Raw genomic sequence first — 17,489 nt, 5'->3', positions numbered from 1 at the left:
GAGGTGCTGGCGGGACATCCAGAGGGAGAGATTAGGTAGGAAACAAGCGACTGCAGTTGGAGAGACGTCAGGGTGAATGGTTGAAACTGAGTGAAGAGGAGACTCATTATAAACATCTCAGGAAATGCCTTATGTTTTAGAGAAGATGAGCCAGCAAAGGAGACAAAGATACAGCTGGCTGGGCTGGAGGCGTAGGGCGAGGACTGAGAAGATGAGGGATTTGGATTGAACACAATTATAGAAGGAGTTAGAGTCATCCTTTGGGGGAACTCCCTGGTGGTCCAGTGGTTAGGACTCTGCGCTTCCACTGCCCAGGGAACTAAGATCCTCCAAGCCACGCTCTGCAGCCAAAACAAAAAGCAGAGGTTCATCCTTTTTGGCTCCACTTCCTTAGTCCCTCACTGTTAAACCTGATGGGACCTCTGCCTCTGATCTTCTTTATACATTCAGAGGGTGGGAGCCTATACAGACAGGTTGGAAAAGAAAGGAATGGAAGAGGAGGCGAAGGTAGTTGGCAAGCAAGAGGACCGCTTCTTTCTCAGAAAGAAGAGTGAAAGTAGAGGAATTTTGCCTGCCGGAGAGTAAGTGATCTTTGGCAAACAGAAGTGGCTGCGAAGAGCTAGGCCAGGGTTTAAGGGTCTGCCTGGTAACTTAAGGTAGTGTGGAAAGTTTGAGAAATCTTGAGGAAGTAAACTGATAGCATCAACAAGAGATAAGTATGCAATGTTGGTAAAACTTTTGTTTCTAAGTGCTTTTCAGAAAAAAGTAAAAAAGGGAATATCAGTTCTGTAATAATAGACCAATATCCTGTTTATTTAAAGAAGGACGATTAGGGGACCAAATTTGGATTAACCAAGCCTTTACTGCAAACAGCTGTGAAAAACCATGGTCCTTGCAAAACTTTTTAAAAGAGGGAGATGGGGAACGAAGGTCTTTGTTTTTGCATGTTGTCTTTTGATGCCAAGAAGCAAAGTGAGACTCGCTAGTCCATTTTTTTTTTTTTTTCTCTTCATGGAATTTTCATTGGTTTCAGTCTAAACGCTTACTCTGCATCTCAAACATGTGAATGAGTGAATAAACTACTTTTTTCCCCCCTTTAAAAAGTAGCTAAAATAAACTTGTTTTTCTAGTAGCGGTCTTGTCAGTGCTTGTCCTGTTAAATATTACATTTAGTTGAAATGTAAATGAGATGGTCAGTGCAGAAAGTTGGGAAGAAAGTCAAAATCTCACCTCGCTGTTTGGTTTTACGCACGCACGTTGGCATAAGTTACGAGTTACCAGTTTTCCGACTTCAGCACAAATAACAAGCTGCAAAGTGTCACTTGGGGTTCTTGTGATGGGATGAGCGTCTTCATATTGACATCTGACAACCCCGGAGGTCGTAAAGCACTAGTTTTAACTATGACGCTAATTTGTAAAGTATGTGTTCCTTTTGCCTCTGATTTCCCTCTAACAAAAGTATTACTAAATTTGACATTCATCTATGGTGCTTCTTTAACTTGTGCATCTGTAACCTGAAAATACTTTGCAAATGTAAGATGATTTAATTTTATTTATTTATTTATTTATTTATTTTTGCGGTACGCGGACCTCTCACTGCTGTGGCCTCTCCCGCTGCGGAGCACAGGCTCCGGACGCGCAGACCCAGCGGCCATGGCTCACGGGCCCAGCCGCTCCGCGGCATGTGGGATCCTCCCGGACCGGGGCACGAACCCGTGTCCCCTGCATCGGCAGGCAGACTCCCAACCACGGCGCCACCAGGGAAGCCCTTTATTTATTTTTTATACAGCAGGTTCTTATTAGTTATCTATTTTATACATATTAGTGTATATATGTCAGTTCAAACCACCACCACCCCCCGCCACTTTCCCCCACCTGGTGTCCATACGTTTGTTCTCTACATCTGTGTCTCTGTTTCTGCCCTGCAAACCAGTTCTTCTGTACCATATTTCTAGATTCCACATATATGCGTTAATGTATGATATTTGTTTTTATCTTTCTGACTTACTTCACTCTGTATGACAGTCTCTAGGTCCATCCATGTCTCTACAAATGACCCAATTTCGTTCCCTTTTATGGCTGAGTAATATTCCATTGTATATATGTACCACATCTTCTTTAACCATTCATCTGTCGATGGACATAGAGCTTGCTTCCATGACCTGGCTATTGTAAATAGTGCTGCAGTGAACATTGGGGTGCATGTGTCTTTTTGAACTATGATTTTCTCAGGGTATATGCCCAGTAGTGGGATTGCTGGGTCATATGGTAATTCTATTTTTAGTTTTTTAAGGAACCTCCATACTGTTCTCCATAGAATTCCCTTTTATTTCTTTCTCCTCTCTGTCCTTTTACAAATTGATCTGATCTGAATCAATGGTACAGAAATCTGTGGTCTTCCTCAGATCTTCAGATTCATAATCAAGCCTTTTTTTTTTTTAAACTAAAATGACCATTGAATAATAGAGTCTTAGGATACACTGTTGAAAGGGAACTCAGTTATCTGCTCACTTTTCTGACCCCAGACTTTTAAAGTTGACTACAAATGACACTGAAAAAAGAATTTGTGCATAAGTATCAAGGCAGTCTGTAAGCCAAAATAAACATGCTTTAGGTGAGTAATGGATTATCCTTCCTGTCTATAATTGTCTTTTTTTTAAAATTTTTTTAAAGTTTTGGCTGCGTTGGGTCTCCATTGCTGTGCGCGGGCTTTTCTTTAGTTGCCGCGAGTGGGGTCTACTCTTCTTTGCGGTGCATGGGCTTCTCATTGCCGTGGCTTCTCTTGTTGCAGAGCACGGGCTCTAGGTGCACGGGCTTCAGTAGTTGTGGCTCGCGGGCTCTAGATCGCAGGCTCAGTAGTGTGGCTCACGGGCTCTAGAGCGCAGGCTCAGTAGTTGTGGCACATGGGCTTAGCTGCTCCGCGGCATGTGGGCTCTTCCCGGACCAGGGATCGAACCTGTGTCCCCTGCATTGGCAGGCAGATTCTTAACCACTGCGCCACCAGGGAAGCCCCTATAATTGTCTTTTTAGCTTAACTGGCGCCTGGACTCTGGATATGTGACAGGATTGAGGAAACGGTTCTGTATTCACACGCCGGGGTGCAGAAGGCGACCTGTCTTTATCAGCTGCTGTGAGCTGTGGCTTCCACGTGGTCCTTCATTTCCTAAATACTGCCTGGAAACTCCGTCTGCTTTTTTTCTTTTTTTGTAAGAGAGGAGCTGCCTGTACATTTTTATTACAAAAGGTTTTAAAATACAGAAAGGAGAGCTGGTAGGTTTCAGAACTAAATGTGAGAGGGGAGATTAATTTTTAATTTTTTTCACCCTGCTCTGTCACTAACCATTTTATTTAAAAGGTTTCCTAGAATAAAGCAGAAAAAGTGCTTCGAAGAATGTTTTAATCTAACTGAAAAAGGATATCTGCCGCTCTCGTGGTTTATAACATTGAAAACTTAGATTGTATTTCTTTAAGGTTTAGGTGATATGTCAAAGTTATACAGTTAGTAATTTTTGGCATTATATTTGTTTGGATTTGGGGCATGGCTAGTCTTGTGACAGGTTTAAATAAAGGAAGTTTGATTCGAAGATTTACTTAGTAGGTGAGGACTAAGAAGTAAAGTCCAATTAGTATGTTTGTTTTTCAACAAGAATATATGCTTCCTTGAGTGAGAGCATGTATTTTAGGAAGAGGATTCTTGGTTACATCAAAAGAGCAGATTTAACCCAATCACATTTTTAACTTTGTGACTTTTTTTTTCCCACAACAGGAAATGCACAATTTTAAAATAAGCAGTTGTTACTGTAGAAACCATTTAATTGATACAATGTTCTACTGTCACCTGCATCTGTTTCACCTGGGAAATTTATACAGGCATTAAGACCCCTTCAAAGTTACTGTATGAAGGAATTCAGCATTTACTTATCAGACTCAGATAAACTTAATTGTAAATAGCCAGGTATTCTGGGTGACAGAAGTCAGAGCAAACAAATCTTTTAAAAAATTGGGTATTCATTGTGGCCTAAGGTCATTTCTGCTCAGTTAAGGGCAAAATCAAAGCAGTAACAGGATATGTGGCATCTTGATGAGACTTCTGGAAGGAATAAAAGCTGTACATTATAGTAATATAGGAGTTGCCACTTATGCAGACATATAGCTAACAGAACGATAGAGGTAAAAACCCTGAAATTTATGCTTCAGAATTCTGTCCAAAACCTCTTATTTTGGTGCCTTAGGCAAGTCACATCTTCTCACATCTTTCTTAGCTTCTTTTTTGTTTTTGTTTTATGTGAATAGTAGTATCTGCCCTAGCAAGACTTATTCATTCAACAAACATTTATTGCATTTTATTAGGGGCTCTGCACTGTTAGGTGCTGAGGGTAGATAAATGGGCCCCTGGGCTGTCCTTGAGTCCCCAGGCCTGAGAGGGAGATACAGGTGTTAAAGAATTAGCTGTACTAGAATGGATGAAAAGTGACATAAGAAGAGTTTGAGAGTGTAGAGCATGGAGACGTCAAGTGAGTGAGTCCTTGAAAGTGAAGTGTCAAGGACAGTCTCAGCTGCAGGGATGACGTGAGCAAGGGCTCAGAGCAGTGGTTTCTGAGCCAGGGCTCCTAGACCCCTATGCACCTGCCTCTGCGGGATCCGTGAGATTGTCCTTATTTTCCAAATAACCTAATGGAAATTGGACATTCACTGAGGAGAAGGCTAATTAAAAAGTCAAGTTTCTCAGTTTTGAACTGGAATTACACCAAACTTAATTAGTAATTTTAGCTGCTTCTTTCCAGAAGTCTTGAATATTTTGATTGGTACTTAAATAGTTCCTCTAAAGATGGGGGGAATTCATAGGAAGTGATGTTTTAGGGGCACATGAAATCATTGAAGACATGCGACAAAAACCAAATTAAAAAGGGAACTTTGTTCAAAAGGTTAGAAACCTAGGTTATGCCAGATTATGTGCCGTACCAAGCAGTGTGGCCTTTATTCATTGGCACGGGGAACTTCGGAAGTTTATCAGATCTCTATATTATAGAAACAAAACTGTTGGGAAAAAAACAAACAAACAAAAAAAAACAAAAAAACTGTCGGAAGAGCAAGGGGGACGAGACCAGGGGCAGGAAGTCTTTTTTTTTTAATTAATTAATTAATTAATTAATTAATTTTGGCTGCATTGAGTCTTCATTGCTGCACGCGGGCTTTCTCTAGTTGCGCCGAGCGGGGGCTACTCGTTGTTATGGCGTGCAGGCTTCTCATCGTGGTGGCTTCTCTTGTTGCAGAGCACGGGCTCTTGGTGCGTGGGCTTCAGTAGTTGTGCACACGGGCTCAGTAGCTGTGGCTCACGGGCTCTAGAGCGCAGGCTCAGTAGTTGTGGCACACGGGCTTAGTTGCTCTGCGGCATGTGGGATCTTCCTGGACCAGGGATCGAACCTGTGTCCCCTGCATTGGCAGGCGGATTCCCAACCACTGCGCCACCAGGGAAGCCCGGCAGAAAGTCTTTTGAAGATGTTCTAATGAGACATGTGGATCTGTTGTAGGACAAGGGCAGTGAGACTGAAGAAGAATGAAAAGATTTAAAGGAAGCTACAGAAATAGAACCCAGAGTACATGACTGTTGTCTAAATGTAGAGGGTGAGGGAGGAGGCGGATCTGATTTCTGATCTAGATGTTCAGTGATGGGATGGATGCAGAAAGCTGGGAGAGAGAAGGGAAGTTTTCTGAAGGCTTTGTGGTGATGCCCTGCTGAAAATGCAGAGCTAGTGTTCTTATATATACATAAGACATACGCATATTTTATTGTTGGATTTTTTCTTTGTTTTGAAAATGAAAGTTAGAAGTTTACCGTTCTTCTCTGTATATACCTCTAGCACAAGTAACTACATACTCAGAAAAAATACAGCTTTTGTATTTGGTTATAAGTAGCTGTCAGATTACACATAGAGTAAGCGGCGGGCTTTGGATAAAGCTGGAACTCCTCGGCCTGCTTGTTAGAAATTGAGAGCTGTCAGGATGGCAGGTGAGGACGGGGCGAGGACTGGGCCAGAATCGGAGGCAGCCAGTGTCCCAGCTGCCGCTGCAGGAGTGACCCTGATGAGGGGATGAACCTGGCCATCGGATGAGGTCATTGCAAACCTTTCCTGAGAGGAGCTTTGAAGCATGGGGTTATGGGTGAGAGAACAGTGCTTGCTGTTGAATCATCCAAACAGATGCCTTTGTAAAGCGAAGCAATGTGTTAAGTGAGAGAAGTTTCAAAACGGATTGCTGACAGAGTTGATCAATAGGCCGTCTTCATCCAGGTAATGGATTATTTTTTTTACTCCTAGGCAATAGCCCTTTGAGATAAATCACTTCTTGCCAGACTGACCTTATCCTGAGACTCACCTCAGGTACTTGTTAAGCTATCGTCTCCCAACCCTGTTCTGGGGAGGGGACCTGTGAACCTTCACTGGTTTTTAACAAGCACTCCAGATTATTTTGATAATCAGGCAAATTTGAGTTATGCTGAGCTGAGTGAAATAGTCCTGTTTTACCTGTGAAAAAGCAATTCGAATGGAGCCGTGAGCAGAACAAGAGCAGAGCCATGGGGCTGGGCACACAGGGCTGACTTCAGAGCTCCGATTCTTTCCACAGGAAATGCTGCTTCTGCAGTTCCTTTGATCTTTAAATAAGTTTTGCTCATAGAAACCTCCAAATAGGGCGAGTGGCTCGTGGGGGGCTAAAGGGCCTTAGATTCTCCCTGTTTTTTGGTGGGGGGCGGTGGCAGGCTCATTATTCAGCTCGCACCGATGTTTGTTCTAAATGCCATATCTTATTGCCACCTCTGACTGTCCTGCATACACCCCGAGGACTTTGTTTTTCAGCAGTGTCTGTCTCCTTGATGCTTCTCTCAACCAACAGTATGTCAGAGCATCTCTCTCCAGGAATGTGATAAGGTCTAACAGTCTAAATCGTTACATATCTCCTTGGCCCAGTGATGCTGCCCAGTTCCAGCCGCGGCAGAAGGGGAAACTCCCTTCCAGAGACGTGCTTGGGACAAAGCACATAACTTGTAGCAGAGGAGAATGAAGAATTTTTCTTCTTGATATCTGACAGGGTTTGTTATGGGAGTTTCTGTTATTCCCATTAAGAGAGATGAAAAGAATTAAGGATGCGCCTTTCAAATCAAAGAACCAGATTATACTAAATATCAATAGCAGTTAAGAGGGTGATGTACTTAATTGTTCCTGCCCGCATGTTTGTCTTTCTTTCAATTATTGCTAGAATTCACACCTATTCTCTAAATATAGTAGTGCATCACCTGGAAATATCTTGTTTATTTTAAAAAGCAGAATCTTTGACTCAGTTAAACGCACCTCACATTATAGGTTTTCAGTGATAGTTAGATATTAAACTCCAAATTACTTATTAAAATGTGTTTTATATATACATAAGACACATGCATACTTTATTGTTGGGTTTTTCTCTGTTTTGAAAATGAAAGTTAAAATTTTACCGTTTTTCTCTGTATAAACCTCTAGCACAAATAACTGCATATTCAGAAAAAGTGTAGCTTTTTCGTTGTTGTTGTGAACAGTGGAATGCCTAGCATGATTAAATGAACAACATTGGTTCTGGCTTTTTAAAAAATAGCATCTGAAGTGTTCCAGTGGTCTCCTTAATTCTTCATGGGTTACACTTTGCATATACTAAGTTTTGTCTCAATTAGAGGGTTTTTCATTCCACCATTTATTTATGGTTAATGATTATTGAACAGAAAAATTGGATCTTTCTGCAGTAGGACTAGGAAAGAGTTGACTTGGCTCCGAACCCTTGATCTCTAACTGAATTAGAGTCGATTGCTTTTATGTGTAAATTGGCACATCTAAGGTATGAGGTTTTTCTTTGGAAATTTTATTGAAGTATAGTTGATATACAATGCTATATTAATTTCTTCTGTGTAGCAAAATGACTCAGATGTGTGTGTGTGTGTGTGTACATATATATATATATGTATATATATGTACACACACACGTGTATATTCTTTTCATATTCTTTTCCATCCTGGTTTTTCAGGTATGAATTTTTTTATACCCTTCATCATAACATAATTTTCTGGCTCATATTCTCCTCCTCATCCAACTCCCAGTAGATCTCTTTAGAATGCATGGTAATGCATGGGGAAAGGAGTCGAGTTGTCCCTTTTCTTTTGGTGTGTTATTGAAAATTACTGGTTTGTAGTGTGGCAAAAAATCTTTATTTTCACAGTTTAGACTGAGTTACCATTTGAAAAATTCAAAGTGAGAATTAGTGTATAGTTGGGGAACTAAATTAACATTTTTATTCACTGATAAGTTTATTCATTTGCTAAACAGTTAAGTTCTTTGAAAGGTTTCAAATGAGTGTACTTGAACTGGTTTGTCTTAATCGACTTGTAGCTTTACTTTGAATTTGTATATATTGTATATGAAGTAGGATAGATAAAAGTTACATTTTATAACCTGAACCAGGAACATAACTATATGTGTTTGGAATTTGCATGGTCTTTCCGAAGCAGGCAGATATACCTAACAAATTCCTAGAACAGTTATTCAGCAAACCCTTTCATTCCACAAATATTTATTGAGAGCTTGTCGTGTATCTGGGGTATATGTTCCAGGATGCAAAGGAACAGTAGCTGCAAAGTCCCGGAGGAAAAATCATGCGTGATGTGTTTGAGGAATTGGGGGTATCAGTCTGGGGATATTGATTTTGGATATGTGCACTTTGAGAAGCCTGTAGGACAATCTGAATCTGGCAGGCAGTGGGGCTTCCCTGGTGGCGCAGTGGTTGAGAGTCCGCCTGTCAATGCAGGGGACATGGGTTCGAGCCCTGGTCCGTGAAGATCCCACATGCCGTGGAGCAGCTAAGCCCGTGCACCACAACTACAGAGCCCACGTGCCACAACTACTGAAGCCCGTGCGCCTAGAGCCCGTGCTTCACAGCAAGAGAAGCCACCCCAACGGGAAGCCTGCACGCCGCAACGAAGAGTAGCCCCCGCTCGCCGCAAATAGAGAAAGCCCGCGCGCAGCAACGAAGACCCAACACAGCCAAAAATAAATAAATAAAATAAATAAATTTATTAGGAAAAAAAAAAAATCTGGCAGGCAGTTTCATATGTATGCCCAGAGTTCAGGGAAGGGGCCTGGAACCAGAGATACAAATTTAGAAGTTGCCAGTATATAGATGATATTTTCATCTATGAGACCACCAAAGAAAAGTACGTGTAGGTAGAGAATATTTTCAGAGATAGGAGAGATGAGGAGGGACCAGAAAATGAAACTGAGACGAGGAAGCATAGAACTAAGAAAAAATAATCAGGAGAAGATGGTGCCCTGGAAGCCGCGTGAAGAGTGGTTGATAGAGGATAAACAACAGGGTCCTACTGTGTAGCACAGGGAACTATATTCAATATCCTGTACTAAACCATATTGGAAAAGAATGTGAAAAAGAACACACACACACGTATGTATAACTGAACCACTTTGGTGTACACCAGAGACTAACACAACCCTGTAAATCAACTGTACTTAAATTTAAAAAAAACCCAAAACTTAAGTGAAAAAACATCAATAAAATAGAAAAAAAAAAAAGAGAGTAGTTGATGGAGAGCAGGGGAAGTAGCTGATCACATGCCGCTGGATGGTCAAGTGAATGGGATTTGTCAGTGTGAAGGTCAGTGCTGAGTACCACAGGAGCCTGTCCACGAAGGGGTAGAGGGAAAAACTTGACTAGAAATAGTTCGGCACAGAAAGGGGAGAGGATTTGGAGACACAGACTACATAACAACTCTTTCAAGGAGTTTTGTTCCAAAGGGGGGCGAGAAATGGATTTGGAAGCTGGAGCGGGGAGAATGGATCATTATATTTAATCTGGTTTGGTTTTTAAGTTGGGGGACGTAATGGCAGGTTTGAAGGCTGAGAGGAATGCTGTGTTGGAGAGGGAATAATTGATGGGAGAGCAAGAGGAGAGGTTTTTGAGGAGTGAGTCCCTGTGTATGCACAAGGAGATACCTATTGCCTAAGTGGAGTGTTGGTAGTGGATGGAGTCGTGGACAATTCACCAGCAGTAAGAGGAGGGGGAGGTAGATTTCATGGGTCCACGTGCTGATACATGGAGAGATGGGATGGTGGGATCTCTTTTGATTATTTCTGTTTTCCTTAGTAAACACCTCTCTAGGAAGCACAGTCCCTGAGATGCACGAGCTTGGAAGAGCTATGGTAGGAAGTTTGAGGGCAAAGGCAAAATGAAATCGTTAACCTAGGACAGTGGGAGAGTGGATAGACTAGGGAAACGTGTTATGACTCTAGAGCATCATTCGAGCCCTTTTGACGTTGATGGTCATGAGTAGAGTGACACCAGTCAGCATGGTTATATTTTTCCTGAACCGCACAGATGCAAGATTGAGCGAAGGCAGAAAGTTTAACTGAACCAGGGTTGGAGTTCTGCTAGTTCAGTGTGAGATGTAAGAGATCGGGTAGGGAGTTGAGGGCGTGAGCAAGGAAGTGCTTAAAATGAAGGTCTGTGGGAACTTCCCTGGTGGTCCAGCGGTTAAGACTCCAGGTTTCCACTGCAGGGGGCGCGAGTTCGATCCCTGGTCGGGGAACTAAGATCCCGCATGCTGCACGGTGCAGCCAAAAAGTAAAAAAAAAAAAAAAAAAAAAGAAGGACTATGGAATTTAAACTGGATAAGAAAGAAGTGAAGGCATAATGGTAGTGAAGTTCAGGGGAACAGTGGTAGGATCAGTGGCTGATAGGGTTCTGGTGGGGTCAGAGGTTTTTTGGAGTCAAGGAAGTAGAGGAGGTGAGCTGGAAAAGAGGGGTTGGTATGCTTGAAATTTCAGTGGGACAGGGAAGTTGTGATTGGTAATGACGAGGGCTTAGGGACTGAGGCGAGGTAGGCAGATAATGAAAACCCACAGAACATGTTAACAGTGACAGTGAACCAGGAGCCAGAATCCTCAAGGGATGGGGCTAGTGACCCAAGGGTCAGTAGACAATTATTCGAAGGAGTAATGGATAGAATGACCTGAACCCGAGGACTTTTAGAGAGGAGAGAAAGAAAATAGTTCAGAAATGGTAGCGAGGCACAAGGAGTATGCCTACTCCATCACTGGGCCTGGTAAGGGTTATGGAGAAGAAAATTCTCATAGCTTCTGAAGCAGTATCCTCAGGGAGAGCCAGGTTTCTGTCAGAGCAAGAAGGTAAGTGAACATTCAGGGGACACTGTTTCAGGGCGAAGGCTTTAGGAGTTGAGGACATGGAAGAGGACAGAGCAGGCCATGTCGAATTCCATGTGGGGATTAGAGTGTGGGAAGGAGGGGTGACCTCGGAGTCTGGGGCTTTTCATAAGTGGAACAGACCCATAAAGGGCATAGTGCAGTTGTCTCGGAGGGCTCAAGACAGAGAGTGGTGGAAAGGCTACAAGTGTCGTGAGGAGGTGCTCCCCCGCTTACAGAGAGAGGCCTGCGGAGAGGCTGGTTCCTTTGAGTGTAATGTCTTCGATATCTTTTTAACTCTGTCCTATTACTTTTCAAATTTACAGATCCTTAGTGATTATCAGCACTTTAGATGGCCGAATTGCTGCCTTGGATCCTGAGAACCATGGTAAAAAGCAGTGGGATTTGGACGTGGGATCTGGTTCCTTGGTGTCATCTAGCCTTAGCAAACCGGAGGTAAGAATTTTCTGTTATATGTTGACGGGAAAACTTAGTTAAAATCATCAATTGCTGCTATTAATAGTAGGTATTTGCTTAGAGAGCTGTGGCTCAGGGTCCGATTGCCTAAGTGCAGGGCATGTCTGTCTCTGACAAGCTATGTCCCCTTGGGGCATTTACTTAACTTTTCTATTCCTCAGTTTCCTTCCTGTAAAATGAGGTGGGTAATGTCACCTACTTCTTAGGATTGTTTTGGGCATGGAATGAGTTAATTATATAAATGAGTAATCGAGGATACTATCTGCTGTATCAGTAAATCTCATTATCTGAGCTGTAACATGATCATAATTTCTTCTTCTTATTATTACCATCCTCCTCCTCATCATTATCACAGTGTCCCTAGACATAATAAAACAAATATAAGTAACTGTGTTTTAATAGTTAGGAATGCATGCTGCAAAATCCCATAAATTATTCACTACATTTTCCCTCAGTTGTACATCCTAATTGTAAACATAATTCACCTGAAGTTTTCTTGGAGTGTAATTTTAGACGAAACGGATTATTTGCAAAAAAAGAGACCTTGCTTCCAAAACTACTCTGGCATATGACTCCAAAACTTGGGCAGGTGACTTAGCCCCTCAGAGCTTTAGTGTCACCATCAGTAAAGTAAGGACACTGCCCACCTTGATGAGGGGCAGGTTGGGGGCTGTGTTTATTTATTTTTTAAAATAATTTATTTATTTTGGACTGCGTTGGGTCTTCGTTGCTACACACAGGCTTTCTCTAGTTGCAGCGAGCAGGGACCACTCTTCGCTGCGGTGCACGGGCTTCTCATTGCAGTGGCCTCTCTTTGTTGTGGAGCACGGGCTCTAGGCACGCGGGCTCTAGAGCGCAGGCTCAGTAGTTGTGGCGCCCGGGCTTAATTGCTCCGCATCCTGTGGGATCTTCCCGGACCAGGGCTCAGACCCGTGTCCCCTGCGTCGGCAGGTGGATTCTTAACCTCTGCGCCACCAGGGAAGCTCGGGGCTGTGTTTAAATGAGGGAAGTCTAGACTCCCCTCATTTAAAATCAGCCCCCAACCTGACCTTTTGTCTAGACTCTAATAGATTAAATCTCTCTCCTTTTCTGGAGCTTTACCCTCTTGTTTAAATCATTTAAAATAAGTCCCTCATTTGAGTTACGACTGCTGACGTGGAAGCAGTCGCCTGTTTTCCAGAATACCCGCAGCCTTCTACCTTGTCCCTATGGGATACTCCCTAGGGTACTCTTTTTTTTCCCTTTCATCATCAGTCTTTCCCTTTCAGAAAGCTTCTTAGCTGGTATCAAGTTTGGAAAAGACAAAACCTAACATGAGGGGCTTGAGAATGACCTGATCAGTGGGGATGGAATTTTCTGATGGGAAAACTGCTCCCAGTGACCCCGCTGCTCTCTAGAAAATCCAGCCTGGATTCCTTTCTGGGGCACCCGGGCAGGTACTTAGGGCGATGGCACTGCCAAGCCTCCACACTCGCTGTGTGCTAAGCCTTGACTAGACTTTCAGAGTGCCTGTTGCCAACCGGACAGTATACCGGAAACATCTGCGGAGAATCGTGAACTTGTGAATTATTCATACAAATAACACTTTGATTGTAAATTGCCTTAAAAAGTTTGAATTGGATGTCATAGTCGTCAAATGAATTACTACTCAGACCTGAATATTCATTTATTTGTGTCCTCCTGAGATTATGCTTGGGTATGCACATTTTGCTTTATTTTCAAACTAGACATGAAAGGTGATGAGCAAAATCAGAAGATTGTAAGCTGTTTACATCTGAGGTAATATTATAGTGTGTTGTAGTGGTGCAAAGCATGTGTGTTTCTATAAACTAAAATATGCACACTCACAAGAACATAAATTGCATGATATGACAAATAGTCGTAATAACCTGAGTGCCATTGAGCATGTTTAAATTATAAGCAGCTAGTCGAGCTTGAAGATTTTCTTACAACAGCAATTATATTAGCTGTTTTTTAAACTACAGTTGAATATTCTCACCATCCCCAGTCCTTACCATTTTCTGTGGTTTGTTAGGGCTCTCTTGTTTTAAGTCTCCTTCTTCCTACTCACTCCCAACCCTTGATCTTTTGGGTAGAATGCTTTGAAATGTTGAATTGCAAGCATATTTTAAAAGTTTGTGTCACCTTTACACAATAAATGAAAAGCTCACTGACCACTTTCCATTTCAGGAAAAGAATTCTGAGACCTCTTTGCATTATCTAGGTTCTAATTTCCTACTTTACACACAAAAAAATTTACTAGATCGCTACTGCCCCAAGTTCTTGGGACCATTTCTTGAGACTGTGTGTTTACTGTGTAGATATGCTAATGACAGCATTGTTCCCAGAGCTGTAATATACACACAGTGTACTTTACACACAGTGTAATCCTCACAGCCATCCTCCTGAGGTTGATATGCTGGTGTCATTTTACAGAAGAGGAATACAAGCTCAGAGAAGTTATTTGCTTGAAGTCACAGACCGACTAGATGGTAGAGCTGGGATTAAACCAGGCTTGCCTGACTGTACTCCACTCCACCTGCTCTGGAGCTCTTTCTACATCTTGTTTGTTCCTCCCCTTTACAACTCAGGCTGTTCATCCAGTACAGTGGATCTCAAACTTTATGGTTTCAGGACCCTTTACATTCTTAAAAATTACGAAAAGATCCAAAGAGCTTTCTTCCCCATGGGTTATATCTATCTAAACGTAAGGCATATTAAAAATTAAAACAGAAATTTAAAAAACACTTACTATTAGATTATTTTTTTAAATGAACCCTGTTGCATTGCACGTAGCATAAATAATATATTTTTATGAAGAATAAGTGGGGACTTCCTTGGCGGTCCAGTGGTTAAGAATTCACCTTCCATTGCAGGGAGTGTGGGTTCCATCTCTGGTCAGGGAGCTAAGATCCCACATGCCTTGGGGCCAAAAAACCAAAACAGAAGCAATATTGTAACACATTCAATGAAGACTTCAAAAATGGTCCACATCAAAAAATCTTTAGTAAAAAAAAAGAAAGAAAGAAAAAGTGTATTTCCCCAAAAAATAATTTAATGAGAAAAGTGGCATTGTTTTATGTTTTTGCAAATCTCTTTAATTTCCAGTTTAATAGAAGACAACTTGATTTTCCTATATGCTTCTGCATTCAATATGTTGCATTGTTGTTTTGTTTGAACTGTATGAAGAATAAAATCCATATGTAGGTGGAGAAAGGGAGTATTTTAGTAGCCTTTTCAGTTGATTGTGATCATTCTTTTTTGGTTCTACACGAGAACAAGTGGAAGTTTCTGAAAGGTTAGTTGCACCATGGAATCGGAAACCATGTCAATGAACTGTTGTACTCTGTACCAGTAACATCCATTGGTCTGTCTTGCCTTTTACTCGTGCATGATTTTCTAACATCATTTGGAAAATATTGATTCATTGAGTTACACAGATCTTCCAAATGTGGACATATTTCCTTATAGAATATTTTGTAAACTCAAATTTTTTAGTGTCACCACTGATCTCATCAGAAAAGTCTTCCAGTACTGGGAAGCTGTCAAGCTCACATGGGTAGATACAGCTATTCCAAAATTCTAATTTTGACTTGAAAACTTGGATTTTATCATTAACACAGTCAGTTGTTTTCCTTGAAGTGAGAGGTTCACTTTATTTTTGAGAAAACGTCTGCCAAATACCCAAGTCTCATCACTGTGGCTTTTCTCTCAGTTTTTCAAGTAAAAATGGAGCTTTGTGAGCAATGCCGCTAGTTTCAGCTCAAAACTCAGTCACACAAGTGCTTTTCCTCAAAACATAACTTCAGTTCGTGGCAGAAGTCCTCAACGCACACCTCCTGGTTAGTCGGGCAGAATAGTAACGATACACGTACTCAGGTCACAGTTTAATGAAATTAATTTTTATTGTTTCATCAGAACATTCTCGAGTGAAACTTTTTTCTTCTTTTTTTTTTGCTGCGAGTGTGTGACAGTGAAGATGCCAGGACTATGAGTTTGGTACCTTATTCATGCTTTAGTCACCGTTGCTTTTATACCATCAATGCAAATAGCACCCCAGGGAAAGGCAAATAGCACTTTCTTATGAAAACCATTTGACCCTCTGCACCTCAAACAGAGTCCACAGGCCACATTTTGAGAATGACCGATCTAGTATATAATAGAAATATCACCATTATGAGAGTATTTGTACGGTTACAAACATTAACAAGGAGAGAGGACTGTATTTCGAGCTTGGGTCACCTGTTATTCAGCAAGGTGTGTATCGCTCAGTATCTAGAAGTTATGTTCAGAATCTGGACAAAACACCACCAAAAGAGGAACAAAAACTGCTATTTGAAATGCCCCGGATTGGATGCAATACCCTTCTAAATGCATCTGATAAACAATTTTATGACGGTCCCTAACTTTTCGGGAGAAATAGTTAATTTTCTCTGTCTGAAGCTCAGCGTTTGCTAGGACAGGTAGTGTGCAGAGGAGAGCTGGGTACAGCAGGCAGGAACTGGTGGGGAGATGTAGCAGGAACCACCCAGGTGACCACTGGCGGCTCCGTTTGGAGACTCCTCTATTAGAATGTCAAGTTTCTCCACCCTTTCATCAAGAGTGGTACAAAGATGAAACCAATTAAACCCAGAAGGCCAGGGAAGATGTAGTCTCTGTGCAGTGATTCTTAAAGTGACTTATCTAATGAGAAGCTGGAGGCTAAAGGATTTGATAGACTGTATAATAATTTTTAAGTTATTAATGATAGAGGAATTGGTTATGGATCACATGTACTTTTGCTAGAATAATAAAGTAAAAGCATCACAGGGACTTTGTAGGCCGTGTGGTGTGGAGGTGGCCCTGGGATTCAGAGGCTTCGGTTCTAGTCGTGATGCTGCTGTTAATTGGCTGTGTGACCCGGCTAATTATTTCGGTAGAGCTTTAATTTCCTTCTCTGTAAAATTATGGATTGGACTAAATTTCTTCTTCTTGTTTTTTAAAATTTGTTGGCTGCATTGTGCAGCATGTGGGATCTTAGCTCCTTGACCAGGGCTCGAACCCACGTCCCCTGCAGCGGAAGCGCGGAGTTGTTTTTTTGGTTTTTTGCGGTACGCGGGCCTCCCACCGCTGCGGCCTCTCCCGCTGCGGAGCGCGGGCTCCGGACGCGCAGGCGCAGCGGCCGCGGCTCACGGGCCCGGCCGCTCCGCGGCACGCGGGATCCTCCCGGACCGGGGCGCGAACCCGCGTCCCCTGCATCGGCAGGCGGGCTCCCAACCACTGCGCCACCAGGGAAGCCCGGAAGCGCGGAGTTTTAATCACTGGACCACCAGGGACTAAATTTCTAAAGATTGTCCTAACTTCAGGACTCAGGTACCATCAAACACATGAAACACCCATATAAATTATCTAGAGGAATTTTTTAACTTCCCCTTTTACTACATATAAGGATTCTTTTAAAAATGGCACGCATTCATTACCATTAGGTACATATCTCATTGCCTCTCAGCCTGCTTTCATTATGTCCTTAACCTTTTCTGATCAAAAAGCATATAAAATAGGTTATTATGTTGCTTTAGTCATGTTTTGATTATGTTAAGGAAAAAATAAGTTCCCAAAGGATAAGAGAGATTGACAGTTCCATTATGCATTGTATGCTGCAGGAAGGTTGAGGTGCCATGGGACACAGATCTGAGTTACCACGCTTTCCTCTTGACTAGGTATTTGTAAGCTTCCTCAAAAGAATACTGATATAAACCAAGCTAAAACTGTGTGTGTGTGTGTGTGTGTGTGTGTGTGTGTGT

General features: G+C 42.1%; 1 protein-coding gene across 2 annotated transcripts in view; it reads left to right on the top strand.

Moving 5' to 3' along the window:
• Positions 1–17,489, top strand: part of EIF2AK3 (eukaryotic translation initiation factor 2 alpha kinase 3) — a 70,288-nt gene that overhangs the window by 2,425 nt on the left and 50,374 nt on the right. Inside the window, exon 2 of one of the 2 annotated variants that reach the window (XM_024129797.2) lies at positions 11,556–11,685. In XM_024129797.2, the coding sequence (XP_023985565.1) occupies positions 11,556–11,685 (130 nt within the window). Of the gene's footprint in view, positions 1–11,555; positions 11,686–13,433; positions 13,486–17,489 lie in introns of those variants that run through there. The other variant, XM_028497148.2, reaches the window with a different exon arrangement.

Source organism: Physeter macrocephalus, chromosome 12 (assembly GCF_002837175.3).
Source record: "Physeter macrocephalus isolate SW-GA chromosome 12, ASM283717v5, whole genome shotgun sequence".
In the NCBI taxonomy this organism is placed as follows: Eukaryota; Metazoa; Chordata; class Mammalia; order Artiodactyla; family Physeteridae; genus Physeter; species Physeter macrocephalus.
This window is presented reverse-complemented; position numbering and strand designations above follow the sequence as displayed.